Consider the following 23,162-nt stretch of genomic DNA (forward strand, 5'->3'; position numbering starts at 1 on the left):
TAATGCTATGTGAGGATGATGGAATACAGCTTCACAAACCCCGCTTTGAAAAGCAAACCAGAGGGAGGACACCAAAGTGCTAACAGCAAGGGAAACTGATGCATTAAGTCGGTGCATCAAAAACCACAGATGAAAAGGGTATGTTCTCTGCACTGTCTTTAAGCACATTACAGATTTTTCCCATCACGCGCCACTTTTGTCATGAGCTATCCCCCTAAGCTGCTTGGAGCTTAGGGCTGCACCCCTCTGCTCTCTCCCCCTCCCCTACCAACCCGCACTCTGGTGCACTTGGCTTTGATTGCAATCTTTCATTCACTGACTCTGCAAACACTTGATGGTCATCTACTATGTGCTGGTCACAGTGCCAGGTACCAGAAGAAAACTGTAAATACAAGTCATTTTTCTAGTGGAATTTTCACCCTATACCGCAGTCCAGGAGGACTGAGTGGACTGAGCGGGACCACTCTACTATTACAGTTGAGGACACCCACATTCCACAGAGTGTGTGGTAAAGAGCTTGAGTTTCTGGGCTCAGGCCGTCTGGGCTGGATCCCAGTGGTGCGGCAACTGAGCAACGTTATTTGACCTTTCTGAGCTCCGCTGCCACATCTGTAAAGTGGGGATCATACTAGGAGCCGCCTACCTAAACGACTGCTGTGAGGACAAGACGAAATAGATGATGTATTGTGTCCAACGCATGGGACAGACCTGGCGCGCAGGAAGGTGGAAGATGCATGTTGACTGAATGAATGAGGTTACCCGGCTGTAAGTAGCTAAGGAGGAACTGCATCCCAGGGTCTCTGATCCCACAGCCTAGGCTCACCCTGTACCTGGCTCAGCGGTCAGCCGGCGCCCCGGCACCTGCCCCGCGGAGCCCGTGCGCCCTGGCGCAGGGCGACCCCGAACCACGCCCTCTCCCACTCCGCCCGCAGGTCGGCCCTGCTGGGCAAGGTGCTGCGCATCGACGTGGACCGTAAGGAGCGCGGCCTGCCCTATGGCATCCCGCCCGACAACCCGTTCGTGGGCGACCCCGCCGCGCAGCCCGAGGTCTATGCCCTGGGCGTGCGCAACATGTGGCGCTGCTCCTTCGACCGCGGCGACCCCGCGTCGGGCGCGGGCCGGGGGCGCCTCTTCTGCGGCGACGTGGGCCAGAACAAGTTCGAGGAGGTGGACCTGGTGGAGCGCGGCGGCAATTACGGCTGGCGCGCGCGCGAGGGGTTCGAGTGCTACGACCGCAGCCTGTGCGCCAACTCCTCCCTCAGTGAGTGCCCGCGCCCCAGGGACCCTGGCCCCGGATCCGCCCCCACCCCACCCCACTCCACGTGCTGTGCCGCAGGGCCTCCCTCGGAGACCGCGCCCGGGAGATCCCTGACCCTGGATCTGTCCCCGGCTCCACTCTATGGGCTGTGCGGCAGGGCCTCACTCGGGGACCACCCACACCCCAGGCACCCCCTGACCCTGGATTTGCCCCCACCCCAACTCCACGGGCTGTGAGCCAAAGCCTCCCTCGGTGACTGCCCTCGCCTCCACCAGGAGCCTCCCTGTGCCTTGGAGGCCTCCCAGCAGCGCTCTTGAGTTTCTCTTCGCCCCATCCCTATCTGGCACCCCTGCAGACACGCTTTCCACCACGCCAGTCCTGCTGTGGGCACGCCCCTCCCTCCGTGGTCGCCCCGCCCCCGCGGAATCCCTCCGGAATTCTCCTGACAGATGAACCTGTCCCCCGCGGGCTCACCGCAGCTTTTCGCCCTCCCACCCCGCAGATGATGTGCTGCCGATTTTCGCCTACCCTCACACGATTGGCAAGTCGGTCACAGGGGGCTACGTGTACCGGGGCTGCGAGTACCCCAATCTGAACGGCCTCTACATTTTTGGGGATTTCATGACCGGGTAAGTGACCTAGTGCCCTCACGCCGCTGGCTGCTGCCACTGGCTCCTTGGGACTGGCTCCTTGGTAAAGAGGAGTGTATGTGTGCGCCTGTTGCTGCACATGCGCCTCGCTGCTCTGACAGGGGCCCCCAGGTGTGGGCCGGACACCCACATCCACCCCCTTTTCTCCTGAGATGTATCGTGAGCCTTTGTTGCAGGCCTCAGTAACTCTGTGATAGACACACAACTCATGGCATGAAAGACTGGAGGCTTGCTTAAGTGCGGGTCCGGTGGTCCTCCTCTCCCTCGTGAGAACTATGGGCTCTGGGCCTGACAGCAGTTCTAATGGGCAGGAGGGCAGAATATGAATAATTTCCTGGACACTCAGGGCCACCTTGCTCCTGGGGAAGCCACAGCTTGTCACTGCAACAGCTGATGGGGGCCTGGAGCCCTACCCCATCCCACCCCAGCCAGGACTGCAGGGATCTCGCAAAGGTTGAGAAACTAAGACCCGAGAGGAGGATGGCTGCGCACCGGCCTCCTAATGGGGAGAGGAGGAGGTGGGGCTTTTGTGGCCTTGGAGCCTTGCTGCCTTGTCCCCGTGCTCTAGGGCGGCAGTGCCACCCACTGAGACCCTGGTGTGGGAGGAGGATGAACCACATCCCAAATAGGTTTGATGGGGGAGGGAAACCTACATCACACCTTCCTGTGAGTCAGGCTCTGTCCCCAAGGGTGCTTGTGGAGCCTCATGACCACCTTGTTGTCCCATTGTACAGAGAAGAAAGCTGAGGACTAAAGAGGCCCAACGGCAGGCTGAGACAGCCTGGTCTGAACCTTGGCTCACTTACTGGCTGGGTGACCTTAAGCCAGTTACTTCACCTTTCCTTATCTTCAGCTACCTCATCTGCAAAATGGAGATGATCATAGTGCTTGCCCCCTAGGTGGTTTTAAGGAGTGAACCAGTTAATACATAAATAGCACTTAGAATCTAGTGAAGAAAGAAAGAAAGAAAGAAAGAAAGAAAGAAAGAAAGAAAGAAAGAAAGAAAGAAAGAAGAAGGAAGGAAGGAAGGAAAAAGAAAAGAAAGAAAGAAAGAAAGGAAAGAGAAAGAAAGAAAGAAAGAAAGATGTTTAATATTTAGTGAATTTTTTTTTTTTTTTTTTGAGACAGGGTCTCATTTTGTCGCCCAGGCTGGAATGAAGTGGCACAGTCTCAGCCCACTGCAGCCTCCACTTCCCAGGCTCAAGCAATCCTCACACCTCAGCCTCCTGAGTAGTTGGGATTATAGGCATGTGCCACCACGCCTGGCTAATTTTTGCATTTTTTGTAGAGATGAGGTTTTGCTCTATTGCCCAAGCTAATCTTGAACTCCTGGACTCAAGCGATCCTCCTGCCTCAGCCTCCCAAAGTGCTGCGATTACAGACTCAGGGCACGGTGCCCAGCCTGGTATTTCTTAATTATTTCCATGCAACCTCCTCTGACAGCAACTGAATAGGGTTCCTAAGGAGAGGGCATAAAGACATGAAGACCGCTGAAGCTGGTGGGAGAATTCTGACTTTTTGTCCAGTCTGCAGCCTGGAGCTGAGATAGATACCTGACCTGGGCCCCTGGAAGTTGGATTCCTCTCCCAGATCCACCCCTTCACCTGGGACCCAGCTTTCTCATCTGGAAAATGGGTGTAGATGAAGCCTCTGTTTTTACCCCTGATTGTCCTTTCTCCCTTCTATCCTTCCCAGGAGGGCCTAAGTCTCCTGACCACAGAAATTGAACTAATTTTGCCAGTATTTCCCCAGCCCCTCTGCTGGGTTAGGCAAGAACCAGGATGACAGAGATGAAGAGGACCCCTAGTACCCAAGCCAGGGAGACAGACCCTTTCAGTCCACTGCACTGCAACCTCAGAGAGCCTGTGCACAGTGTGGGGAGCTCTGCATGGGGGCCTTCAGGGAGGGCTTCACAGAGGAGGGGACATCTCTAAGCAGGACCTGGAAGTATCAATAGGTGATTGACAATCAGCGATGGGAGTAAGGAGCAAGGTTAGCATATTCCAAAGACATTGAAGCTCCAGCCCTTGGCAGGTTCTGAAACCGGTGAACTCTTGAAAGCGCTGTTCCCTCTGCAGGATCCAGTGGGCTGGACTGCATTCAGGGGGCAGTAACCAAGCTGGTCCTGTTCATTCCTGTGGGTTTCTGGTAGGTGCTTGGTGAAGATTGCACACAATGACAGCTTCATGGACGTACCACATGTGCAGTCACACAGGGCCCCATGCTCAGAAAGGTTCACGCTTGATCTCATGCTCTGAGGTCACCATCTTGAATTCTTAATATGTTTTGAACAAGTGGCCCTGCATGCTCATTCTGCACTGGGCTCTGTGAATTTTGTATGGTCCTTGCATGGATCAGTGGGTGAATGGATGAGTAGATGGATGGTGGAAGGATGGAGGGAAGGAGGGAGAGAGGGAGGGAGGGTGGGAGGGTGGGATGGATGGATGGATGGGTGGGTAGGTTCCCCTGGGTGCCATGCCAGGCATGGCCTCACAGTTCATCTTCCATTGCAGGCGTCTGATGTCCCTCCACGAGAACCCAGGGACAGGCCAGTGGCACTACAGTGAGATCTGCATGGGCCATGGCCAGACCTGTGAGTTCCCAGGCCTCATCAACAACTACTACCCGTACATCATCTCCTTCGGGGAGGATGAGGCCGGTGAGCACTCCTGAGACCTCTCCTTGCTGGTTGCTCATGCCTGGGACTGGTCCTCCATCCTGTGGTCCTTCTGGTCTCTGATGTAGGGGAAGGACCACACAGGCCTGAACTAGTTCCCACCTGGGAGGAAGATGTTCCCTGGGCTCCAGACTTTGCAGGTGCCTCTGTTATAGAAGAGGGGTCCCGATCTAGAGCCCAAGAGAGGGTTCTTGGATCTCACGTAAGAAGGAATTGGGGGTAAGTCCATAGAGTAAAGTGAAAGTAAAGGAATAGAAGAATGGCTACTCCATAGACAGAGCAGCCCCAAGGGCTGCTGGTTGCCAACTTTTATGGTTATTTCTTGATGATGTGCTAAACAAGGGGTGGATGATTCATGCCTCCCCTTTGTAGACCATATAGGGTCACTTCCTGACGTTGCCATGGCATTTGTAAACTGTCATGGTGCCCATGGGTGTGTAGCAGTGAGGATGACCAGAGGTCACTCTCGTGGCCGTCTTGGTCATGGTGGGTTTTAGCCGGCTTCTTTCCTGCAAACTGTTTTATCAGCAAGGTCTGTGTTTTGTGCCGACCTCCTGTCTCATCCTGTGACAGAATGCCTTAACTGTCTGGGAATGCAACCCCACTAGGTTTCAGCCTTATTTTACCCAGCTCTTATTTAACATGGAGTTGCTCTGGTTCATATGCCTCTGACACCTCCTCGGGCGTCTTCACCTCTCTGAGCTCCCCTTTGTTCCTATGGAAAATGGAAGTAGTGGCCCCTTTCTTCCTCTTACCCCACCTCACCCTGGGTAAGGTTGCCGTGAGTTCTAGACTAATAACGTGGGTAAGCATCCATGCCGGTTAGCCGGCCAGGAAGGATCTGGAATGGTGGAAATGCAGGCAGGTGGTGGAAGAGAGCCTCAGAGACCTCCAGAGACCTCCAGAGACCTCCAGAGAACCCCAGAGACCTCCCCTGGCCTGGAGTTCCTGATGGCAAATGGATTTAGGCCATTAAATGAAGCCACATAATTATTTCAAAGCAGGTGGACACAGCCTTCTTGTCGGTTAGTGGATCCTGAATCTAGGCACTTGTGTTTTCAACACGAGGGACAGAGTGGGAGGGGAGAGGAAGAGGGGCCAGTGGAGACGGGATCCTGCTCCAGCCTCCTGCCTTTGTGCTTCGCCCGAGGATTGTTCCTGGACAAAAGCCCAGGGGCCCCCAGTGAGCCCTAATGGATGCTTATTGGGGTTGCTAGGCAACGCCCGCCCAGGGGCCTTTGGAGGGGTGTCCCCTGCCCGGCTCAGTGCCCAGAGCCCCGAGGGCTGAGTCTGGGAAACCTTTGTTGAACTGTCAGAATCTGAACTTCCAAAAAGGCAGCCCCCAGCCCCCACAGCCATTCCTAAGCCCTCTGGGCCCTTGAAAGCCCTTTCTTTTGGTCAGTAGGGGGTTAATGTGTTTTAGAAGCAGGAGTGCCCCTCCCCCACTAAGGCAGGGCCTGGAAGGAAGGTACAGTTTCCAAAAGGCCATTCCTCAGCCCTCTGACTGACACCCGAGTGTGGAAAACCAGAAGGAGGCACCGGTGAGACTGGCGGCCCAGGGACAGTTCTGGCAGCAGCCTCTGGACGGCACGGAGCCCGGAGCCCTGGGGTCCAACGCAAACCAACTTTCCCCTGCTCCCGGCTCCTGCTGCTGCTTCTCTAATTGTTCTAACACTTGCAGATTACAAAATGAGTACCTCTGCTGGCCCAGTGTGCCCCAGGGACAGTTCACACCCCAGAGACCAGGAAGGTGGCTCAGTATCCCACCAAGGGAAAACGTCGCCTTTGCCCTCTGAAAGTTCATGGAACTTCCCCCCCCGCCGCCCCACCCCCAAGACAGAGCTTCGCTCTTGTTGCCCAGGCTGGAGTGAAGTGGTGCAATCTGGGCTCACTGCAACCTGCAGCCTCCACCTCCCAGGTTCAAGCGATTCTCATACCTCCGCCTCCCGAGTAGCTGGGATTACTGGCGTGCGCCACCACACCTGGCTAATTTTTGTATTTTTTTAGTAGAGACGGAGTTTCACCATGTTGGCTAGCCTGGTCTCGAATTTCTGACCTCAGGTGACCTCAAAGTGCTGTGAGCCACCACACCCAGCCAAGAAATTGTCCATTTTTTTGCTCAGGTGCAACAAAGTATGGGCAGCTGTGTAGAAATGTGATCGGACAAAAAGGGCCTGAGCTCATGCTGATTGAGTGGGAGAGCCAGCACAGCCTGTGTGTCTGGATTCTTCTTGGCCTCTCTGCGCTTGCATTCCTTCCTTCTGGCTATGGGGCTCTCTCTGGAGTGGGAGTCTGATGACCTGCAAATGGGTCAAACAGGTCAGATCATCTCCTCCTCCTTTATTTTAGAGGCAGAGTCTTGCTCTGTCATCCAGGCAGGAATGCGGTGGCACCATCATGGCTCACTGCAGCCTCAGACTCCTGGGCAATCCTTCTGCCTCAGCCTCCCAAGTAGCTGGCACTACAGGCTCATGTAACTATGCCTGGCTATTTTTTAAATAGTCTGTAGAGATGGGGTCTTGCTGTGTTGCCTAGGCAGATGTGGAACTCCTGGGCTCAAGTGATCCCCTGCCTCGGCCTCAAAGTGCTGGGATTACAGGCATGAGCCACCATATCTGACCCAGATAATTTCTTTGTTGTTGCTATTGTTGTTGTTGTTGTTGTTGTGGGGGTTTTGTTTGTTTGTTTGTTTTTGAGACAGGGTCTCGATCTATCGCCTAGGCTGGAGTGCAGTGGTGTGATCTTGGTTCGCTGCAGCCTCTGCCTCCCAGGTTCAAGCGATTCTCATACCTCAGCCTCCTGAGTAGCTAGGACTAGAGGTGTGCACCACCATGCCTGGCTAATTTTCGTATTTTTAGTAGAGATGGGGTTTCGGGCCATGTTGGCCAGGCTGTTCTTGAACTGCTGACCTCAAGTGATCTGCACGCCTTGGCCTTCCAAAGTGCTGGGATTACAGGCGTGAGCCACCATGCCTGGTCTCAGATAATTTCTTTATGGCCAGTTTTATACAGAAAGGTTAGGGGAGAGTTACAATAATATTTTTAGGTTCTATGACTGGCTTTGGGGGAAATGTGTGCTGGCTTCTATTATCTGCCGTGGGAAAGAGAGACTCTAGTTTCTATGGCACCTCAGGGGAGAATAGGACTGAGAGACAGGAGGACAGGAGAAGGTCAGAGAAAAACTTTTGCTTTGGAGGCAGTTCTGAGGCCTTCATTTTGAAGCATTGTTTTCTGAGTCTCAACAGCAGCCCTGGGCGGGCTTGGCAGCACCCGCGGGGGCTCCCTGTGTGTGCAGAGGGTTGGGGGCTACAGCTCCCAGCAGATCATGGCTGGAAAGGGCCTTGCAGTCTGCGTGGTCCAGCCTTGTCATTTTACCAATGGGGAAACTGTGGCTGACTATGAACGCCTGGTTATGGAGGAGGGGCACCATGCCCCACCTGGCCCCTGGACACCTCCCAGAGGGGGGCCTTAAGGTTGGTTGGCAAGATGAACCAGGGAGTTCCTCAGGGGGTTGGAACAGAGGAGACCAGGGCTGCTCCTGGTGGCTCACTCCAGAAAGAGGCCCAGAGGTAAGTGGACGGCCCAAGGCTGTCTGAACAATTTAGGGCTGTGGCCATGGACTTCCCAACAGGGACGTCTCACCCAGGGACTCCCACTGCTGCAGGCTGCATCATCACCATGTGGGCCTACAGCCCCTCTCCCGACCTCCCCAGTGGGGCTGGTGCCCCTGGGTTTGGGGGTCGGGGCCTTTGACCACTCAGTGTACTGCTTGCCTCATCCCCCAGCCCCATCATAGCTGGGTCTACCCAGGTGTCACAAGTTAACCCTCAAGTGCCTTCCCTTTGCATTTCCCGAGTTTCCTGTGCCTTGCTTCTCAGACCCCACCCCCATGCAGCCCTCCCTGACTGCACCTGTCCCCAGGGATATGCTTTTCTCCAACCTGTTACCAAGCTGTCTGTCTCAGCCTCTCTGCGGGGAAACCTCCCTCCCTACTCCCAGCCCAGCTGAGCTCTCTGCTATCCTTTTACAAGGACAGAGGTATTAGCATGGCTGAACCCTCAGGATGAGTCATGTGTGGCTCGTGTCTGGGCTCCCAGCCACCACGCATCCGATATTGGTGTGGGGCTGGAGCAGCAGACTTTCCTGAGTTCTGGTCCTGGCTTAACCATTCACTAGCTGTGTGACTTAGGACAAGTCACTTGACTTCTCTGAGCCCCTCCTTTTTTTTTTTTCTCAGCTGTGATGTAGGAATAATGCAGCCTGTTTTCAGGACATAGATACCCCTGGCAGCAGGGGTTGGGAGGGAGGATTGGAGTGGGAGGAGGAGGGAGAACCTACATTCCCTGAGACAGTCCTCAGCACCAGGGACTCAGAACTCTAACGGTTACATTTTCAGCGCAGCTCTGAGACGGGGAGAAGTTGAGGCTCAGAATGGGGCCATCACACAGCTGCTGGAGATCACAGGGGGCCAAGCAGAGGGGCTAGGACCTACGCTCCCAGCCATGTACTCTGCTCCTGCCTGGGAGGTCCTCGCTGTCAGTAGAGAGACACCCTGGCCTCGAGGACCTGGCAGGGCCCAAATCCCAGATGACGACCGCAATCATAGCTAGCTAATGCTGATTAGGCCCACGCTCTGCGCTCTTCAATCCTTATAACAGCCCAGTGAGGCCTGCCCATTTTAGAGATGAGGAAGCTGAGGCTCAGAGAGCCACACGTGCCTTCGGGTCCCCCAGAAGCAGTCAGTTGGGGAGCTGGGCTGTAGCCCCCTCGTGTGTGCCCAGAGATGTGTGGGTCTGGGCATGAAACCCAGGTAGGTGACAGGGGTGGTGCTGGGTCACCGGGAAAAGGCAAGAGTGGAGGTCTGAGCCTGGCTGGGTCCAGGCAGAGCGCCTGACACCCGGGAGACCAGGCTCCAGGGGCCCTTGGGCACAACCCAACGCCTCACCTAGCCTCAGTTTCCCTTTCTGGGGACTGGACAGCTAGACTGAGCTGGGATGCCTCACATGATGGCTAGCTGGGGTTGGGTTCGATTTCCAAGCCTGCGGGGAGCGGGGTAGTGAGGCGGGGCTGGCTGGGACAGTATTCCAGGTGGGGGTCTCACTGGTCACTTCGTTCTGTTCAAAGGGGAGCTGTACTTCATGTCGACAGGGGAGCCGAGTGCCACAGCTCCACGTGGGGTTGTCTACAAAATAATTGACCCGTCCAGGTGAGTCCCAGCCTCCAGGACAGGGAGCTCCTGCTGTCTGTCAGGCCTCCTAGCTCCATTAGCTTGTCCCCTCCACCTTGCCCTCAGGTGGGCAGTATTAATCCCCATTTTCAGACAAGAACCCTGAGGCCCAGAGAGGGACGTGATTCGCCTCAGTTCCTCCAGCAAGGGGCAGACCCAGGATTCAGACCCGGGTCTGCACGCCTCAAAGCACAGGTCTGTTAGGATAGGAGGGAGCTGGAGAGGCGACTGGGGTCGAGGGCGGAGGCTTCACTCGGCTTTCTTGCCTGGCCCGCCCTCCCTGCGTCTTCCTCCTGTCTAGCAGGCCCCTCATCCCTCACTTCCTGGGCTGCCCCTGCATTCCCACAACCCAGCCCCCAATTTGCCTCTGTGATGCCTCCCAGATGACACCCTGATCCCTGTGTGTCCCCGCCCCATGCCTGTCTATCCTCCTGTTGTCTGTCTTCCACTGGGGAAAATACACTGGGGTTCCCTTCGCCGGCTCCATCTCCCCGGCTTCCCTTCTAGCTGTAAGGCCAGAAGTGCCATGCCAGGCCATGTCCCAACTCCTTCCGTGTGCAGCTTATGAAACTCTCAGCCGCTCATTTTACAGTGGTGGAAATGAGCACAAAGATACAAAGTCACGGGCTCCGGGCCCAGAGCCATGGTTGGGCCCAGGCCGCTGGCTCCAGAGCCCTGCCTTAACCCCTCGGCTGTGTGCCTTAACCTCACCCTCTTCAAGTACCTTCCCCAACCCACTTTGCCCTCCAGGCCCCTGTCCAGCCCTTCCTCAGCTCTCCTCACTCAGACTTATAGTCTCTGGGCTACACCACTGACTGTCTCCCAGCTGCTCTGGGAGTCTCAGGGCCAAGCCTGTATCTCTTCACTCTGCAGAGGCCACCCAGACACTGAAAATGGCATGGAGCAGGGACCCAGGAATGCTTGATGAATAAATGAGTGATCAGCTTTCTAAGCTGCTTCTCAGCCCTTAGATTTTCACATCTCTGCTGGTTTCCATAGGAGTCCGAACGTCCCTTCAACACCCGGTGCGGACATGGCTTGTGCTTATCTCTAACACAAGGCCTGAGGTTGCACTCCAAGAATCCACATATTTGGCAGACCTTAGGAGTCCCCATTGTGTTTACTTATCCTGAACTTTGAGACACGCCACGTTTGGGAAATCCTGAAACAAGCTGGCGTGTTTCATGTTCTTGGGAGGCAGATGGGAGGAGCTCAAGTCCAGCCTGGGCAACAGATGGAGACCTTGTCTCTAAAAAAATTAATTACTTTTACAAAAAGAAAAATTCTAAAATACTTATTGTGCTTAAAATATTTTGCACTGGGCTCAGTGTCTCACACCTGTAATCCCAGCATATTGCAACCTCCGCCTCCCGGGTTCAAGTGATTCTCCTGCCTCAGCCTCCCGAGTAGCTGGGACTACAGATGCCCGCCACCACGTCTGGCTAATTTTTGTATTTTTAGTAGAGCTGGGGTTTCGCCATGTTGGCCAGGCTGGCCTTGAACTCCTGACCTCAAGTGATCGGCCCACCTCAGCCTCCCAAAGTGCTGGGATTACCGGTGTGAGCTCCCACACCTGGACTCCACACTCTTTCAAAGGATGTTTCTAGTTGTTCTCCAATGCCCTTTTCCTGTCCCAGGATCCCATGTTACCTTTAGTGGTTGCATCTCCTTAGCTTGCCCTGTTTGTGGCAGCTTCTCACTTTCCTTGTTTACAGACTTTTTTTTTTTTGCTTGTTTGTTTTAAAAGCACACGTAAATTATTGACATGACTTTTTATCAAATAAAACATAATCACTTCCTCCTTCCATCCCTTCCTTCTCATTTCCATGAGGTCCTGACCATCGTTATCTATGCAGTGCCAGGATTTATATGGTGGTATTTGGATCACACGCAGACTTGGTTCTTTTTCCTTCATGTATGCCCATTTTGTCTAAATGTTGCAAACATCACCCTCAAAAAAAAACCATTTCTAATGGCTGTGTGATTTTCTGCTGAGTCACTATAACTTATTCCTCGGAATGTTAGGTTATTGCCAATTTTCAGAAAAGAATGCTTCTCTGAGGAAATGTTACATATACCAAACGAGTGCCTAATTCATGCCAGATGTTGCCTTAGATCCATCATCTTTGGTTTTCCCAACACCGTTTCCCTATGGGCTTGTTGTCCCCATGTCATAGAGAGGGACCCAGCAAGACTTAGGGAGTTCTCTTGCTCGCAGTCTTGTGTTAGGAGCCAGAAGTGGGCGAGATTCCTCCCTCCTGCCCTGACCCTTCTCCTCCCTTCATTCTCCTGGCTCGGAATAACTGTTTCTTTGCACCCACACGTATTACACAGAGGTCCCATTATAGAACATTTGGAAAATGAAATAAATGGGGAGTGGAGGAGGTAGGGTCAGGTCATCTATTATTACCCACACATAACCACTGTGGCGTTTTGGGGTGGACATCCTACCCTTTTGCATAACAAAGACTTTTAATGCAATTTCCTTAAGGAACAAAAGCCCCACTGGGTCTGTCTAAAGTGTGTGGATGTTCTCTGGAGGTCAGAGCAAGAAAAAACCTCGCTTTTCCTGCAGCTTTGAGAAGCGTGTGTGCCTGGTTGTGTTTCTGCAGCCTCTGGGGACAAAGACCCTTGTCCCTCTTTTGTGTCCCTCTTCGGCCAAGCCTGTCTGGAGGCCACTCCGTGTCACGTGGCTAATTCACCCCTTGGCCTTTCCACTGGAATCCTATTGAAGTCATGGGCCCACGTGGGTCTGTCCTGGAATGGGGTCATTCCCAAAGAATCACAGATCGACGGCCAAAAACTAATTAAAACGGAATTCCATTTCCTACTGTGCCCTCAAAAATGTCAAAGGAGACCCAATTCCTAGCCCTGGCACTCTCCTCTGACTCTTTTGTCTCCCTGCTCTCTCAAACCCCACTTGCCAAGGCCCCAAATCCCTCAGCTCTGCCTCCAGGCCCAAGGCTTGCTTTCCTCACCCCTGCCCCGTCCTTTAGATGGTTCCAAGCAGAGGAATCTCTCAGATTCTGCATCATCAGAAATCCAGGAACCAGAGGGTCTGAGAGAGACCCGCCTCAAAGGCTGTGGAGCTGGTGGGAGAGGGTGGCGGGCAGGAATCAGGCTGCATTTCAGGAATCTGATGGCAGGCTGGGGGAGGACAGAGACTGGCATTTGTTCACACCCTGAGGACAGAGTCCATGCTCTGGATTAGAAGTGTCTTGGGAAACGGTAAGCCTCCAGCCCCGGTGCTATTCTGGCAGAGGCTGAGCATACAGCCAGTGGGCTGTTATAGGGGATTTATGCCCTGGAGCTCCTAGAATCCTGGGGGCATGGAGTGGGCAGGGATGCCACAGGCCACACAGTAGGTGCATGGTAAATGGCCGCCTGTTACTATCGTTGCTGTTCACGCCTGCCTCACTGCAGGGGAAAGGCAATGGCACGGGCATCCTCAGGATGGGTTCCCAGGGTGAGACTGATAACCTCCTGTGTGTCATTGGCAGGCGGGCACCACCTGGCAAGTGTCAGATCCAGCCTGCTCAGGTGAAGATCAGAAGCCGCCTCATCCCCTTTGTGCCCAAAGAAAGTAAGTGCCTGCCAGAGGGACACTGAGGGTGGGGGGAGAGATCCTGCAGCCCACAACGGCTGCCTTTCCAGCCAGACGCGGGTCTTACCAGCTGGACCTAGATGTCCCTCTTCAGCCCCTGTGCCTAGCACTGTGCCTGGCACACATTAGACATGGTGGTAAGGTGGATGGGACTTTTACTGAACTGGGTCTTGCTTGATTGGTCACAATTCCTTAAACCAAGAGAGAAATAGCTAGTGCCAGGCAAGGTATGCTCTGAGTTCTTGGGAGGGACAGAGAAAGAGGATGTATCTGTGTGTAAGCGAGGGAGACTGGAAGAGTTATTTGTGGGAGGGGTTGGCATGTGGGCTGGGCCTTCATAGATTATTGACAAGCCTGATGAGGAGAGATGGCAGAGCAGGGCCACCACAAATGACTGCCCATGGGGCCTGGGGCTAGGGGGAAGGGGATGCCCCAAGTTGGGACTGTTCCCCTGGGCCAAGTTACGTGGGAACAAAGACCCCGTGTTGCCAGGTCTTCCAGTTCTTCAGAGAAGCAGAAAATCCCCCCATCCACTCATTCACCACGGAGACGTGCCCTGCCCTGGGGATACAGCACATGGTGAGACACTGCAGTCCTCGCCTTCTAAGCCTGTTGGGTACAACCTCCCAATTCAAAGTGTTAGCAACTAGTTCAGAATTTTAAAAATCACTCTATGGGCCAAGAAAAATATTTCAGCGGGCCAAGTGGGCTCAGCAGGCCACCCACTGGCAGACTGGGTGTGTGTGGGGGTGGGGAGGGCAAGGAGAAAGGGAGGCTAGGCACCTGGGCAGAAGAGGTACCCGGGGTAGAAGGGGAAGGGTCTGAGCTCAGTGATTTTGGAAGTGAGTTCTGGTCGCAGTTGGTTTCAGGGCTTGGTGAGTTTTCCATTTATTCATTCAGCAGTTTCTGGCACTTTTGTTAGTTACTGGCTCCACGCTGGATGCCGGAGCCACAGTGAGAAGTCAGACCAGGCCGTGTTCTGGCTGGGGCAGACAGAGATGTCATTTACTGTCCCAGGCCTTGTGATTGAAGTGTGTGCCAGGTACTGTGAGGACCCACCCAGAACAGTGGAGACTGGGGTGGGGGGTAGGGGTTCCTGGAGTCTGAAAAGAATAGGAAGGGTGCGCCAATGGGGGGATGCACTGAGGGGGGTGGCACCTAGGGGGATGGCACCGAGGGGGGTGCAGGGTGGGGGATGCACCCAGGAGGGGGTTGCACGGGGGGGGGGGGCACCTGGGGGAGTGCACCGAGGGGGGTTGGCACCAAGAGGGAGGTTCACTCAGGGATGCACTGACAGGGGTGGCAGTGCAGGCAGAGGCAACAGCGAGAGCCACAGTGGGAGAGGTGAGGCAGCCTGAGGAGCAGGAGGTTCGGGCCAGGGGCCAGGGTGCAGGGACAGGGAGCACCTTGCCCATGTCATGCTGCTCCAGGCCCTGGCCTGTGCTTGGCCTTGTGCTGAGAAGCCCTTTCTCAGCTCCCTCTCAGTGGTTTTCAAAGTGGGACTGGCTGAGGTGGGGCCGGATTAAAGAGGTCTGGCCCGGTGGTCCCAGGACCCTCCCCATGGTAACTGAACAGTCTTGGGCTGTCACACATGGCAGGGCCCAGTGCCTGGCACTGCACCGATGTGGAGTAGGGCTGGGCACAGCAAAGTGGAGATTGAGGTCTATTCCTGTGGCTGACCTGGGCCAAGCGTGTCCCCACATTCTGCAGGGACAAAGGGAATCACCTGCTTCAGCTCCCTAGCACTGACTGCACGCAGGCTCTGTGGTGGGGTATAGGGGCTCTGCCTTGTTCCCCAGCCAGACAACCAGAGCACCCCCATCGTACCCGCTGTGACAGGTGCCAACCTTGAGAGTGAGGAGGAGAGATTTACCCTGACCCCAGGGATCCCTGTGTGCGTCCCATTCCCAGCCTTCTGGCCACTGGCCACCATAGACCTGCAGCAATTTTTACCCGTCTGTGGGCCTCAGCTTCTTCACCCTCACAACCAAGGCCTGGAAGAAGAAACGGTGACTTGCTCTTAGAAGACTTCCCAGACACTCCTTCCTTTCCATTGCCTTCCTGAGTTCTGAAGTGCCAGGGGCTGGCTCCCCCGCCCAACCTGGGGACTCCTAGGAAGGCCAGGCTTGGGGTAGGGACACACAGCAACAGCAGACTGGCACAAAGCAGTTACAAGTGTTTGCTGCATGACTGAAAAATCCCCTGGCGCTTGAGTCCAGGTTGCCATCTTGCTGGGTCCAGGTGACCTGGGAAGCACCACTGGGAGCACAGGTGGCATCCCATCTTCTGGGTGTGAGTGCAGGGCAGACCCAGGACATCCTTCCCTGAGTCCGCCCTCTCCGCACAGGTTGTAGGGCAGCAAAGGGTGGGCAGCAGGGCTGGACAGGGGCTCCTGGATCCCGCTGATGGCATACTCTTCCTCTGCGCAGAGTTCATCCCGAAGGCACGGAGCACCGCGCGGCCTACAGCGCGGGCGCCCACGCGGGCGCCCCGCCGCAGGCGCCCCACGGTCGCTCCGCCCCCTCCCACCCCGCGGCCAGTGCGGCCCACCCAGCAGCCAGGGAGCCGGAGGGGCGGCGGGCGCCGGCGGGGGCGGCTGAACTCGGCGAACCGGGCGTTCCGGGATGGTGACGTGCGCCTGGTACGGCCCGCGGGCCTGAGCTCCGGCAGCGGGCGCGTGGAGGTGTTCGTGGGCGGACGCTGGGGCACCGTGTGCGACGACTCCTGGAACATCAACGGCGCCGCCGTCGTGTGTCGCCAGCTGGGGTTTGCCTACGCCGTGCGCGCTGTCAAGAGCGCCGAGTTCGGCCAGGGCGGCTCGCTGCCCATTCTGCTGGACAATGTGCGTTGCGCGGGCTGGGAGCGCAACCTGCTGGAGTGCCAGCACAACGGCGTGGGCACCCATAACTGCGAGCACGACGAGGATGCGGGCGTCGTGTGCAGCCACCAGAACCCCGACCTGTAGGCAACACGCCGCTGCCCCCAGGCCATCCCGCCAGCGGGGAAGCCTGGCAGCGGCCGCTCCGCCCTGTGTGCCCGCGGCGGGTGCACACGCTTTCTAGGGTGAAGGGGGTGCGGGTGTGTGCTGTCCTGGGCACCTGTGTGAGGCGCTGCAGTGCATGTGTGTCCTCCGCAGACCCAAGGCAGGAGTGTGTGTTGGCGGGGGTGTGGGCTCTGGGTGTGCATGGTCCATCCTGGGCCGGAGGAGTTCCTTTCTTACCTCCAAGCATTCCAGACACCAGCAGGAACACAGCCTGCTAGGGGACCCTGAGGAGGAAGGGCAGCCAGGCTTCGAGGATGGACATGGCCCCTGGCTTTGCTAACAGAGGCACAGCTGGCAGACTGAGGGCTTGTCCCCTCAGACTGTGGGGGAAACCAGGCTTGTCCTGCCCACAGCTGGTATGGAAGGTGCCAGAACATCCGGAGGGTGGCCTGAGGAATGTGGCCCAGAGAGCACGGCCTGGTGCCTGCCCCCGCCCCTTAACCCCCGCAGTCAGAGGCGCTGGAGAGAACCGGAAGGCACCCAGTGGGGAAGGGAAAGCCTTCTGGAGGCCTGCGGCCCCACTGGAGGGACAGGCTGCGTGGAGGAGCCAGCACCCGCTCAGGGAGGGTGGCTGGGAGGACTGGATGACCTCCAAGGCCGTGTGCTGGAGAAGCCACTCAGCAGCATACCCAGCCCTTGCGGGTGCTCCTGGGATGGCGCCAGCCTCCTCCAACCCCGAGGCCTGATTCTCTCTTGCTCTCGGGGCAGGAGCCACCCACACTAGCTAGGCAGAGCTTTCACCCTGACCCTCCAGTGAGTGGGTGGGCCTCCACTACTTTCAAAGCTGTGTTTGGGCTCTGGGGCTACCTCTGTCCTTTCCATCCCCGTCCCTGCTCAGTGTAAACCCAGGAGACCTGATTCCTCCAGCGCTACCTCGGGGCTGACCAGGCTGGGGGTTCCGTGAGACTACTGACACTTTTTCACCCAGGGCTATGCCAACCATGTGGCTGTTTCCACACCCCTCTCCTGCCTCCTCTCTGACCTGCGCCTGCGTGGGAGCCAGGGTGGGAACCGGGAGAAAGGGTGAGGCCTGCCGCCTCCCACCTGCATCACAGGTGGAAGCTCCTTTGCTCCAGGGATGCTCGGCCCTGGCTCTGTGCCAGGCCGCAGAGGGGCACTAAGTGTGACTATGCTCAGCCTCGGACAGGAGCATGGGTGGGGGTGGGTAAGCTGATGAGTCAGCAGGCAGTGAGGACAGGACGTGGCCCATGTCGGGGGTTGGAAGAGGTCTGGGTGGGGCACCCAAACCCAGCCGGCGGGGAAGGCTTTGGGGAGGTAGTGATGCTGTGCCAAGTTCTGGGAACTGGCACCAGGGGTGGCCGGGCAGGCACATGGGTCAGGCACGAGTCTGGCAGGGTCTCCTAGCTGCTAGTATAGGGTCTCCTAGCTGCTAGTATAGGATCCTGGGCTGCAGCAGAAAGCTTTAGGGTCACTCTCTTGTACTCCTCATACTCAGTGCTTTACAGAAGGGGAAACTGAGGCGCACAGCAGTTAGATATCTTAGTTAGGGCACCAAGCCAGGGAAGGGAGAAGCCAAGTTTGAATACAGCAGCTTAGTCTAGAGCCCCCGCACCCTGACCACTGCCCCATCTCCACTATGCCTGCAGAGAGGGGTGTGCTGGGGCTCCTGCCTGGTGTGGGGGTGCCAGCCTGGCTGGGAAGCAGCTGTTGGGGATACCTGGGGGCTCCTCTTGCCTGGCATGTGGCCCTGCTGCTGGCCTCCTGCTCCTCTCAGGCCTCCAGCAGCCTAGGGGTGGTTGAGTGGGCGTCTTCCCAGGATGCAAGGGAGTTCTGAACTCTGATGCAGGGGTGTCAGGAAATAGCAGGCCATTAGTGGCCATCCCGGCTGAATTCCTCACTGTGCAGATGGGGAAGCGAGCTCAGGGAGGCTGAGTGTCCCAGGCCTGTTGCCAGATGAAGCCACGCTGAGACTGGAGGCCAGGGAAGGTGCAGCAAGCCTTGAGGCCCTCAAGAATGTGGCCAAACCAGGGCCCTGCTCGCCTGGCTCCAGAAGCTGTTTTGCTCAGAGATGGATTAGGAGGGTTGGCAAAGGGAGCTCTGGGTATGGCCTCAGGCCCTCCAATACTTCTCTGGGCAGTTTGGGCTTTGGCCGTGAGTCCTCCAGTCCAGGTGTGCTCCCTCCCCAACCTCCAACTCATCACCTCTCAGGCCCCAAACTAGGCCTGGGCTAGGCTGTCGCCTGACTCCTGGGGACTGACTCCATGGTCCCCAGGTCAGTGGTCCCCAACCTTTTTGGCATCAGGGACAGGTTTCATGTAAGACAATTTTGCCATGGATGGGGGTTGGGGGGATGGTTTTGGGACCAAATGTCCCACCTCAGATCATCAGGCATTAGATTCTCATAAGGAGTCCACAGCCTAGATCCCTCGCATGCACAGTTCACAGTAGGGTTCATGTTCCTATGCGGATCTAATGCTGCTGCTGATCTGACAGGAGGCAGAGCTCAGGTGGGAATGCTCGCTCCCCACACTACCCTCCCCCACTGCCGCTCACCTCCTGCTGTGTGGCCTGGTTCCTAATAGGCTGCCCATCAGTACTGGTCCTTGGCCCAGGGTTTGGGGACTCCTGCCCTAAGTAGTAATAAGAGTGGACAGCTGTTATACGTAAATACTTGTTCCCCAGTGCTGGAAAGAAATAGCACTAGAACATAAATTTAATTCTCTCAACAAGGCAATTTTACTTTCTGCAGAAAGAGTGCTCATCACAGATGGAACAATGGCAAAAGCACATCTGAACAAAGGAGGGAAGCAATGTTTAGCCCTTACGCAGTTTGTCCCTGCTACTGTGTCCTGTGTCCATTGGCTTGAGCCAGACCGCACAATCTAAACTAAAACCCGATTGGCTGTTTAAAACTTTTCTAAATAGGTAAAAGTAATGGAAGGATAAAGGAAAAGAGGAAGTTGCTTAAGAAAGGACTTAGAAAAGTAATAATATTCCCAAATAAGGAAGGGGCCTAGGGTGCGAACTGGGACATGCCTGCAAGCATGTCTATCACAGATATTTTGGTTAAAATACAAGGATGTAGAATGTACTATGTGCCTGTGAGCATGTCTAACAGTTATATAGGATAGGGCTTAACAAAGAGTTATTAGCATAAAGCAAGGAGGCTTGAAGGAAGTTCGTCTTTAAAATAAACTATTATTATTTTTTCTTTTTTATTATACTTTAAGTTCTAGAGTACATGTGCACAACGTGCAGGTTTGTTACATATGTATACATATGCCATATTGGTGTGCTGCACCCATTAACTCGTCATTTACATTAGATATATCTCCTAATGCTATCCCTCTCCCGTCCCCCCACCCCAAAACAGGCCTGGGTGTGTGATGTTCCCCTTCCTGTGTCCAAGTGTTCTCATTGTTCAATTTCCACCTATGAGTGAGGACATGTGGTGTTTGGTTTTCTGTTCTTAGAAACTATTATTTCTAATGCTTATGATTTATTCTTTAACAAGAAGGGAAACTTGGAAGAGGAACTTTTACTTTCTACAACAGCTGACCTCTGCTGAGCGCTTACTGCATGCCACGCACTGCTCTGAAAGTTTAACATACCATTCACTCGTGTAATCCTCATATTAATGCACGTTTACTCACATGGAAGCCGAGTCCCAGGGCATTTGTCACTTACCAAATATCACACAGCCAAAATTTGAATTTGAGCCCAGGCAGTCCAGCTCTGGGACCCTGCTGTGGGCCTTCCTGCTGGGCATTGAAAGTCACCCCCACCCCACTGGGACACAAGTTCAGAGAAGGGCAGAGCTGGCTCCCTGTCCAGTGCTTCTTTCACTCCACCACCTACAGCTGGCCACTGAGGGAACATTCAGAAGTGACTCTGTCCCCAGGGACTCCGATCTTGCCTTAAAGTCCTCTAGGGCCTCTGGGGATGGGGCTGGTCTGGGCACAGCCTTCACCCTTACCCCCTCTAATCCAACCTCTAGTCAATAGCCAGGGTCAGATTCCCAGAGAGGGGCTGCCCTGCCCAGTGCCACACAGCTTAATTCTGGAGCTTCAGGGTCAATGCTGCAGGGGTGGCCCAGTGTCCAGGACTGTGTTCAAGGCATCAGCCAGAGGTTACAACACCCCAGGCCCTAGACTGAGCCAAGGGTCCCCATGTTTATACCTTAGACATGTTTGGGAGGTTCAAGGAAGCTGGAAACCGGGTTCCAGTCCTGGCTCTGTGCCTGAGTCTCATTGCAAAACAGAGGTCACCAGAAGGATTATTGGATGAAAAATGAGGTAGCATTGCAGATGTGCGTGGCACGTACACTCCAGGTTGCTTCCTGGACAGAAAGCTCAATCCGAGGCTGGTGGCATCCATGCTGGCAGTAGCCAACTGTCTACAACAGAGTGAGGAGGGGCATGCCACGTGAAGGACCAGCATCAGAATGACCTGGGAAGAAACACAATAGCAGGAGAAAGAGCTCTTTCAGCCTAACATGTAGAACCCAAGTCTTCTTGTGCGGCATCTGTCCCCTCTCCCCTCCTCCCCCACTGAGAACTAGCTTTTACTGAGCACTTATTACACGCCAGCTATGTCAGGTGTGTCAGCTCATTTAATCTTGACAACAGCTCCATGAGACACCCTCAATATCACTGCCCCTGTTTTCCAGATGAAGGGACAGATTCTTAGGGCATTATGTAAGTGGTCCCCAGGACTTTAGAGGCAGGTTTGCACCAAGGCCCATTCTCCCAGAGCCAGATCCTTCTCCTTCCCTGCGATACTGCACCTCCACCCTGCCAGGCCACCCATGTAAAGGCAGTCAATTCAGAGCCACGTCTTATGCCTGCATCTCTCCCAACAATTCCTGCTGGGAAACCACTCCCCGTATGGTGTCATCTACACTGGTGGTTTTCAAGCTTGAGAAGAATCAAGTTCTACAGGGCTGCTTAAAACACAGGTTGCTGGGTCCTGTCTCTCAGAGTTTTTGACTCAGTCTTGGTTGACAATTTGCCGTTCTAGAAGCTCCTGGGTAATGCTAATGCTCCTGTTCTAGGGGCCATAGTCATTGTCCATACTGGTGCTATTCAATAGAAACATAATGTGAGCCAAACAGGTAATTTAAAATCTGCTAGTAGCCATGTTAAAAAAGTAAAACAGGTAAAATTAATTTTAATAATGTATTTTATTTAACTCAACATATTCAAAATATTATCATTTTAATAGGTGACCCATAGATCAATGACTTTTTTTTTTTGGGACAGGGTCTGGCTCTGTCACCCAGGCTGGAGTGCAGTGGTCCCATCACTGCTCACTGAAGCCTCAAACTCCCAGGCTCAAGTGATCCCTCCACCTCAGCCTCCTGAGTAGCTGAGACCACAGGCATATGCCACCATGTTGAGCCAGTTTTTTTTTTTTTTCATTTTTTTAGAGAAGGGGGTCTCCCTATGTTGCCCAGGCTGGTCTTGAACTACTGTTCTCAAGAGAGCTATTGCCTCCACCTCTCAAAGTGCTGGGATTACAGTTGTGAGCCACTGTGCCTGGTGACCTTTTTTTCCATTCTTTTTTTGTATTAATCTATGAGATCTGGTGTGAATCTTACACATAGCACATCTCAATTGGACTAGCCACATTTCAAGTACCGGATAGCCACATGTGGCCAATGGCTGCCACACTGAATAGCTTACTCCAGACCCTCCAGTGAAGGAGCAGGTGGTTGGCCACGTCTTTCAGGCAGCGGCTCCTGCTGGTGGCTGACAGGGCTGCCCACCCAGGAAAAGGGCCTTCAGCCATGGGACCTGAAGCCTTGGTGTGCAGCCTGTGTTCCCTTACCTGATCACAGGATAGCTGGGAGCATCAAATGAGGTGGTGATGGGACAGCTGTGTGCTTGGTGCCTATGGAGAGGGGAGACTGATGGCTCACAGGTGGGGACACAGACTGCTCTGGAAGTGCTACTCCTGGGGTAAGCCATGGTCATGTTGAGCCAGAGCTCAGTGGTGCTGCCTGATGTGTCAGAGAACATGTATGCCCACTCCTCTCCTTAGCGGTATTTGGAGAGGTTCACCCTGACCACTGCTCCCTGACGCTGCTCTACACCTGCTTTCTGTGGGCTTCCAGGCTGGCCTGGAGCTGTTCAGGACCAGGCTCTTCCATGAAGGAACTGTGACAGTAGGTAGTCAGGCAGACATGAGCAAGGCAGGAGAGGGCCCTCCTCCAACCAGGAATGTCAAGTGATCATCAGGTGATGGTCAGGCAGTTGATAAACTGCTTCTCTAAAATAATTGGTCGCAGCCAGTGCCAGGAAGAGGCAATCTCCCAACAGATAGAAACACCTGAAGCTGGTGATCGGCCTCCCGATATCTCAGGAGCTGGGCGAGTGGGCTCAAGCATGCACACTAAGGCAAAAGGGCAGCGATAAACTGGTAGATGACCTTCCTCTAGGAACACCGGTAAGGGAAAAACACCTCAAATGAGCGTGTGCATAACTTCAGTAAACACAACTGTACATTCGGCCCCTCCCAGGTGCTGACAGGCCACCGCGCACGCAGACAGCCCGCCCCAAGGGAGGAATCAGGGGAGAAGAGAGATGCAACCCCCCGGAAGCATGCCAATCTACAAAACCCCGAGTCAAAGGTCAAGCCACGCACTTGACTCTCTCAAGTCACCTGCTTGGCCCTCTTCTAAGTATACTTTACTTCCTTTCATTCCTGCTCTAAAACTTTTAAATAAATTTTCACTCCTGCTC

At 54.8% G+C, this 23,162-nt stretch overlaps 1 protein-coding gene across 1 annotated transcript in view; it reads left to right on the forward strand.

The window, feature by feature from the left end:
* The window catches only part of HHIPL1 (HHIP like 1), a 31,093-nt gene extending 13,673 nt beyond the window's left edge, over nucleotides 1-17,420 (forward strand). Inside the window, exons 4-9 of the mRNA XM_025393004.1 lie at nucleotides 933-1,261; nucleotides 1,761-1,887; nucleotides 4,422-4,567; nucleotides 9,709-9,790; nucleotides 13,312-13,394; nucleotides 15,845-17,420. Of these exons, the coding sequence (XP_025248789.1) occupies nucleotides 933-1,261; nucleotides 1,761-1,887; nucleotides 4,422-4,567; nucleotides 9,709-9,790; nucleotides 13,312-13,394; nucleotides 15,845-16,380 (1,303 nt within the window). The 3' untranslated portion in view covers nucleotides 16,381-17,420. The remainder of the gene's footprint in view (nucleotides 1-932; nucleotides 1,262-1,760; nucleotides 1,888-4,421; nucleotides 4,568-9,708; nucleotides 9,791-13,311; nucleotides 13,395-15,844) is intronic.
* The last annotated feature ends 5,742 nt before the right edge of the window (nucleotides 17,421-23,162 follow it).

This window comes from Theropithecus gelada, chromosome 7b (assembly GCF_003255815.1).
Source record: "Theropithecus gelada isolate Dixy chromosome 7b, Tgel_1.0, whole genome shotgun sequence".
Classification (NCBI taxonomy): Eukaryota; Metazoa; Chordata; class Mammalia; order Primates; family Cercopithecidae; genus Theropithecus; species Theropithecus gelada.